At 39.4% G+C, this 7,416-nt stretch overlaps 1 protein-coding gene across 1 annotated transcript; it reads left to right on the top strand.

Annotated features, from left to right (window-relative positions):
- The first annotated feature begins 809 nt into the window (after positions 1-809).
- Positions 810-4,152, top strand: LOC104422151 (protein MOTHER of FT and TFL1). The gene is made up of 4 exons (XM_010034391.3): positions 810-1,120; positions 1,405-1,466; positions 1,671-1,711; positions 3,680-4,152. The coding sequence occupies exons 1-4, from the start codon at positions 926-928 to the stop codon at positions 3,898-3,900; spliced, it is 519 nt and encodes a 172-aa protein (XP_010032693.1). The 5' UTR covers positions 810-925; the 3' UTR covers positions 3,901-4,152.
- Positions 4,153-7,416: the final 3,264 nt, after the last annotated feature.

Below are 7,416 nucleotides of genomic sequence, written 5' to 3'. Positions count from 1 at the left end.
TATAACAAAATTCTTGAATTTCTTGCCTATTCTATCTTATTCTATTTTGATTAAAACTTTGGATGACCAAATGCAGCCTAAGGTTAGTAATTCAAATAATATAAACGGTTGTAGTATCTATGCAACTCAAAGTTGGACTCTAGAAGATCAAACACAATCTTCAAATAGGCAAGTCTTAAAGAAAATATTTTCCATAAAACCGTTCTTCTAAACGATCCAAACGACTACAGATTGATAAATTGTTTTTTGACAACGAAATTCCCATGAAAGAAACAAAAAACCCTAGTCTGTGAACTTTAGCTAATGAGTTGAGTCAGAAACTCAAGTCAGCCAAAACTTAGATCGGGTCAAGCTCAAACTCGAAAAGATTAGTTCGATCAAGCTAGAAACAAATTTCTGTCCCGAGTTGGGTTCGAACGACATTACACTTGGGTGATCGCTGGCCTTTTTGTGGGCTCATGCTCATGCTGATCTCAAGGATCTAAAAATTTCGTGAAACGGACCATCTCTCTCTCTCTCTCTCACCCCCAAAAGCGAGGGGTCAGGATCATCTTTAACGGACGGCAGAAAGGGAACCACATGTTGCACGGTAAGAAAAGGGATGGTGATCTTTATCTCTCTGGGGAGCCTCACACGTGGAGCACTCTGGCCCTCCATGCCTTTTGATGCCCTATGCATGGCCTATAGATTACACGATTCTATGAGCCCGCTCGCATAAAGAGTCCCTCACTGTTCTTTTATAAATATCACAAGCCCTTTGTGGCCAAATTTATCCATAGAGCCCAAAGGGTCAAGTCTGTGTGTGTGTGTGTGTGTGTGTGTGTGTGTGTGTGTGTGTTCTTGCAGCTCCTTTGACCGCAAAATTCTGTGCTTGTCTGTCTGCGCGGTTTGATCATCTTGAACTGCATTCCCCTGGGCAATCAAAATGGCTTCGTCCGTCGATCCTCTGGTGGTGGGTCGCGTGATCGGCGACGTGGTCGACATGTTCGTGCCGTGTGTGAACATGTCCGTGAGCTACGGCTCGAAGCACGTCACCAACGGCTGCGACATCAAGCCCTCCCTTGCGGTCAACGCCCCCAAGATCAGCATCTCTGGCCACCCGGACGAGCTCTACACCTTGGTACGTCGTCCCACCCGTGTAGCCGGTAGTGCATTCCGGAGGGTAGGTTATTACATGGATCTGGTGCATGCATCCTTCTCGGACGAATTCGGCAAGAATGCATGCACCAGATGCATGGAATAACGAATTCTCATCCTGGAGGGGGTGTTGATCGCATGCATGCATGGCGTGGTTTGAGAGTGTGTCTGGAGAGAGAGGAAACAGCCATGGGGAAATCATTAGCTTCAAAACTGATAAATGCACGAAGGGTCTTTTTTAATTTTATTTCTCTCTTATGCGCGCAGGTGATGGTGGATCCTGATGCACCGAGCCCTAGTGAGCCAAGCATGCGAGAGTGGATCCACTGGTGTGTCCACTTGCTCACGTTAATAATACAAACTTATGTGTTTCTTCAGCTCATCTCGTAATTCTGACAAATGTGTCGGAGGACCAAATCCCACGGCTAGTCACAAGTGCTCATTATGATGTCATTGGTCCTTGCTTTGTCTGTTCTCCTAGCCATTCGACTGACTTTGTGCGACTGTGTTATCTTTTGTTTTCTGGTTATCAGGATCGTGGTCGATATCCCTGGAGGCACAAACCCTAACCGAGGTAAAAACAAAAACAATTCGTTGAGTTCAATCTCTTTTCTCTCCTTATGGTTCGTCATACACGAAATACTGATGAGAAATCAGCATGAATTTGCTCGCCTCCATGATGCACTTGATTCCTGGAGAGTCTTTGTTATGGTTAAAGTCGGTACAATTTGGACATGCATTCTAGTCTGTGCCTATGTATCTTGATGACGAGATTTTGTGTGGCTGGGCGAGATCAGATTGATTGAACAACTTTTAACTCTGCTTTCTGGTTTTGAGTTTTATGGGCGCAAACTTTGATCATAAGAAAAACAAACTAAGCCTAGCAAATGCAAACTTTCCATGATCTCAACGCCAATATGAAATGAACGATTTCTAATTTCTTTCGTTGAGCAAAGGGCCATTAAGGTGCAGAAACCCGATTAACTATTGTGAAATTACCACGTCCTTAAAGGTCTAAAATTTAAAGTTTAGATTCTCAGACGAAGGTGTGATAATATGTAAGTATTATGATCAAAAATTAATTATACATGCAATGAGAAAGTGTAATCTCATGAGAATAAAATCGATTTCAAAGGGAAAGGATCTCTTTGGAAATAACTGGAGGACATTCCAGAAATATCAAACTGATAGATACACGAAGGAGTGATTTAATAATAAAGTATATCCTGATGACATAATTTTTGTGTTAAACCCTTCCTCCATGGGAAGGGAGGGTTATCGGCAGCATAACCCTTTCTTCACAAGAAGGTATCGTGGTTGGCCAAGAAAAGAAAAAGGGAAATGGTGTTGAATTTTTTATTGAGAAAAAAGGATAAATTAATTTCACACGACAGTATCTGTTCGTTCGTGGAAATTCACAAACTGTTGCGTTACATCGCATCGTCTCATGCCCCGTTTTGCGCATGGAAAGTTTGAAAAAGACAGTCTCTGCGTCCAGATACAGATACGCAGGTTCTTCTACTTTCGCCCTTTGTTTCATAGCGCACGTGTACTGCGCGCACACACCACGCGTCGTATATGCAAATTCTTGTTCTCGTTTTGCTTCTCCCTTGCCTCTGCAAGTTTCTATGTTTTCTGGTTTTTCTATGTTGTCTCTACAATTAGTGAAGGGACACTTGGTTACGTGATCAAGAACCAAGTACCATGCACGCTGGCCTGTCTAATCTGGCACGTGTATGCCACTCGTCATCTGTTTGACAGCAGGACATCTCCAGCTGAGATGTTTTTCTACTGATTTTTCTTTTTTCATATATGTAGAGATATTTTGCATAAAAGTTTAAATTGCATAAGCATAAGCATAAGATTTAACTTGAAAGGGGAAGAAGGGGGTAGGGGGTTGCATCTTTGAGTGTGCAATTGATTATTTTGTACTAGAAAAATCTAGAAAAATGACTCAATAAGATATTCACCTAATCAAATTTTCCTGGCTCATTCAAAGGTTTGTCGTATAATGTAAATATGACGTACATAATTAACCTCAGTTTAGATTCCATGATCTTCATCTCTTGGTAAACAGGCTTTTCTTTCCGGAAATCTTTGTACCCCTAGTACAGTCAAAGGGTAATTTTTCTTCCTAATTAGAAGAAATTTTCTCTGACATGTTCATCATCTTATGTAAAAGTAAGTAAAAACAAACATCGATTGTCTTATTTTTTGAGAGAGTTTTCTCCAATTAGGACGATGGAGAACATAATTCTAATAATACAAATAAATTCACGAAGAGCCTTTTCCTAGAAAATCACTTTTCTTACGAATCTTGATTTCCTTTCAATACGTAGAGATTGACAGGTCTGTCCTTCTTCCACGGGAAAGATTATATCTTGACATAGCTCGAATAAGCCTAGTTATACACATATGACGAGATTGACCAAGCTTAATAAAACAATAAATAATAATTTTGGAAAGGATGTGAAACCCTAAAGAAATGTATATCGAAAAATATGGATATCAATCTTTTTTCTCATTCCTTCCGTTTGGGCAGGGAAAGAGATACTACCCTATGTAGGTCCACGCCCTCCGGTGGGGATCCACCGCTACATCCTGGTGCTGTTCCAGCAGAAGACTCCCATCGGCCACATCGACCACCCCAACTCGCGCGCCAACTTCAACACCCGCCTCTTCGCCGCGCACCTCGACCTCGGCCTCCCCGTGGCGACCGTCTACTTCAACTCCCAGAAGGAGCCCGCCAACCGCCGCCGCTGACGTCCGGGAGGAGCGCAGGGGCAGGCGAGGGAAAAAGCTAAAGGCTTGATTAGGCGTTGAAACCTTTTAATGTATGCCGGGTTTGGTTGCGTATTATTGCTATATATATGTCTAGGCGTCCTTATTACTAACAAGAAGTGAACGAAGAAGAGAGGGGAGAGATTAAATTATGATATTTGAAGCGTGTATTAAGCAGTGAAGTCTTCTTGCGCTCTATGAATGTAGGCAATTGAGCAAAAATAGAAGAATATATCCAACTATATTATGACTGCACAATGCTATTTAGATGTCGCGGATCTCGTGTCTTCATGGGTCTGTTGCGATGAGCTCCATGATTACATTATTCACTTAGTGATATTTGCTGGATGATATTAACTAGATAAGAGTAATCTCTATGACTTCTAAAATCGGTCTGCAGAACCAGTTCATTGAGCGGTGTGCTGCGATGAGGTATTCCGGCGGGTGAAGCACATGTAAGAATTCAGTAGGAGAGCAATATTCGATACCACATTATTTGTAGATCGGTAATTAATTGCATCTCTAACTTTATTTGGTGTAGTAGTTAGGGACTTGTGAAATTGTTTGAAAGGTGCATTACTTTGTAAAGATTGGTCGGAGCTCTATTAGTTGCTTAAATAGCCTTACATCATCGACAAACCCAAAAAAGTAGAGTACACAATATATTAATCAAAACAATGGAGATTACAACCACTAGAATCATTTAAAACTCTTAATATTTATTAGCTCCTAATTTCAACATAGTATTTAACTCTATAATTTTTCATAAATAATCTTTCAATCTTACAAAGGAATTATATAAAATCTTAATACAAGATCTTCACGGTCTCAAACACTAGCAATGTAATTCATGCGTATCAAGCTCCTTGTAGAATAATCTTCACATAGAACACATTTCTTATATATAGACAAGAACTGGATACAAAATAGGAAATCTCTTTTAGAAATCCAACTCCACCTAGTAAATCACCCAAAACAAGAAACCTACTCGAATTAGGAAAATTTTTCGCGAACTCAACCACTACATACATCTTTCAAGTTTGAGTCTTGCAGAATCTGTTGTAATCATGGACATCATTCGAACACCAACTCCACTTGCACATTTAGCCGCTCCACAAAAATTTTCAGAGACAACCTCTCCAACCACAGATAGAGCAAAATCACAATTGCGTCTATATTTGTCAAGAGATCGAATATAAACCTCATCACCTCAGGAATGTTGACACTTAAATTTTGGTTTTCCATTTACTTGTTCGTCGCATAAAAAATTAGAGATCGACCATGACCCCTATCCAAAAATGTTATAAAATTGCATATAGATATTAGGAGCAAATTTCGTTTAATAGCATTATGCTCATATAATTGCAAACTAAATATACTAGTGCAGGGAGGCTTTGAGCTTAATTAAATTCATTAGATTAAGCCCGTGACAGCACGGTAGATGGCCAAACCCATTAGAAAGCTATGGTGACCGCATTTTTACATGCCAAAGTTTTGATTCTCAACGGAAAAAGTTATGTTTCTTTAGACACATGTGGAAATTCTTTCAATCTTGGGTGGGTGCAAGATTTTTGTCTATTAAAAGAAAAGAAAGAAAGGGTAGTGGGTACCAGTTGAAGAGATTCGCTGACATATTGGTGGCAATTTGAACATGTCCACTCAATGGCTAAAGAACGTGACTTGTCGATTTCGTGAGACTTCGTGCTGGAATTTTTGGGGACCGCGTAGGGAGAGAATGTACCCTTTTTCGAGCTCAAATTTTGTGAAGTACATTGTTCATGAGTTTGACCGGTGGGATTGAGGAGTATCCGGAAGTATTTATTTGATGGAGAAAATCGAACGGCCGACTTGTGAATCAAAATTAGAGAGCTCAATGTGCCATATTACAAAAATGGTGAGTACGCATTTGTTCTAAGTTAGAATGCATTGAAATTAGGGCTAATACATTAAAAAATCCAAAATTAGTATACTTGTGACAAATTTATTCAAAATTAATTTTTGACCACCAAAAACCTCAAATTGATACACATTTGACAAGTTTATCCCAAATTAGTATACTTGTGATAAATTTACATTCTGTTAATTTTCGTTAAATTTTACTATCAAATTACTAAGTTAAATGACACGTGATAGTTGACTAGTCTACCAGTTTGAGATTTTACTGTTCGTTTGTCACAATTATATGATTTTTGTAATTTTTTATAGTATGAATCTAATTTAAGGAGGGTATATTTGTCACAAATGTATCAGTTTAAGGTTTTTGGCCGTCGAATAAATCAGTTTGGGATTTTTTTTTATTATCAATTGGGGTAAATTTGTTATAAATGTACCAGTTTTTTTATGGTTAAAAAATTAGTTTGGGGGTAAATTTGTCACACGTATACCAATTTGGGGTCTTTCATGATATTAACCCTTAAAATTTTGAGAAGACCTCCGCAACACTTAGTTCTTCAACTTCATCAAAGGAGTTGAGTATCGAAGATCCAAAGATTTCATTGTGATTTTCACAATCCCTAATGTTGCTGTCCTAGCTTGTTGTAGTTTCTCGTCAGTTACCACCATCATCAATATTCCTTCGCCCCCCTCAATGTCAGTTGTCGTTTGAGTCGGTAATCAATTCTAGTAATTTCTTAAGTTATTTATTTATTTAAATATTCAATTGCCTAAATTTTGGTTCTACGATTCTAACACAAATTGGTTGAGATTTTAGGCATTCTCCAAATAGTAATTTCCTGTTTAAATTGTGTAGACAATTGAAAATTCGATCTTTAAGAATTAATCAGGATCTTGATTACATTTATTTCCTATTTTAAATTGAGGAAAATATTTAATTGTATAGGTATCTTATTGTTAACATCTAAAATTTAGCATCCTATTTAGTAATTTCTTACTTTAAAATATTAGGAATCGACCCGACCCCTATCAAAAATAATTTTATCAAATTGCATAGCATAAAGGTATAAGGAGCATTTGCATTAATAGTAATAAAATTTATTATTAATTATTAACTAATTATTATTTAAAAAAGAAAAAATGAGACTCGGCTGGGCCAGCCGGCCCAGCCTTCTTTCTTTTTCTCTTCTTCTTCTTCTTCTTCTTCTTTCCCGCTTAGGCCCGACCCATTTTCCTTTTCCCCTCCAGCCCAGCCCTCACATTGCCCATCTCTGCAAAATAGAGGACACCGTACGCGGCAGCAAGCAGGGGTAGCCGTCGACGGGGTTGACGGTCGACGGCAGGTTGGCACGGCAGGTGGCGGTGGTAGAGGCCATGCGCGCCTGCCAGTTGGGATTAAAGGGAGAGGGGGGGAGAGAAGGTTTCTTCAGCGATGGACATAATTGAGCCTTGGCTGACGACCAACCGACATTGGCCCGCCAGTTCCTGTAGCCCTCGTGTTGTGTTGTAGTCAGTATTGTTTATCGTCCTTCGAGGGTCTTGACGCTACTTCGAGTCTCGGTTAAGCCGCAAACTTTACAATTCAAGAGCACACTGCACCCGTTC

Source organism: Eucalyptus grandis, chromosome 2 (assembly GCF_016545825.1).
Source record: "Eucalyptus grandis isolate ANBG69807.140 chromosome 2, ASM1654582v1, whole genome shotgun sequence".
Lineage (NCBI taxonomy): Eukaryota > Viridiplantae > Streptophyta > Magnoliopsida > Myrtales > Myrtaceae > Eucalyptus > Eucalyptus grandis.
This window is presented reverse-complemented; position numbering and strand designations above follow the sequence as displayed.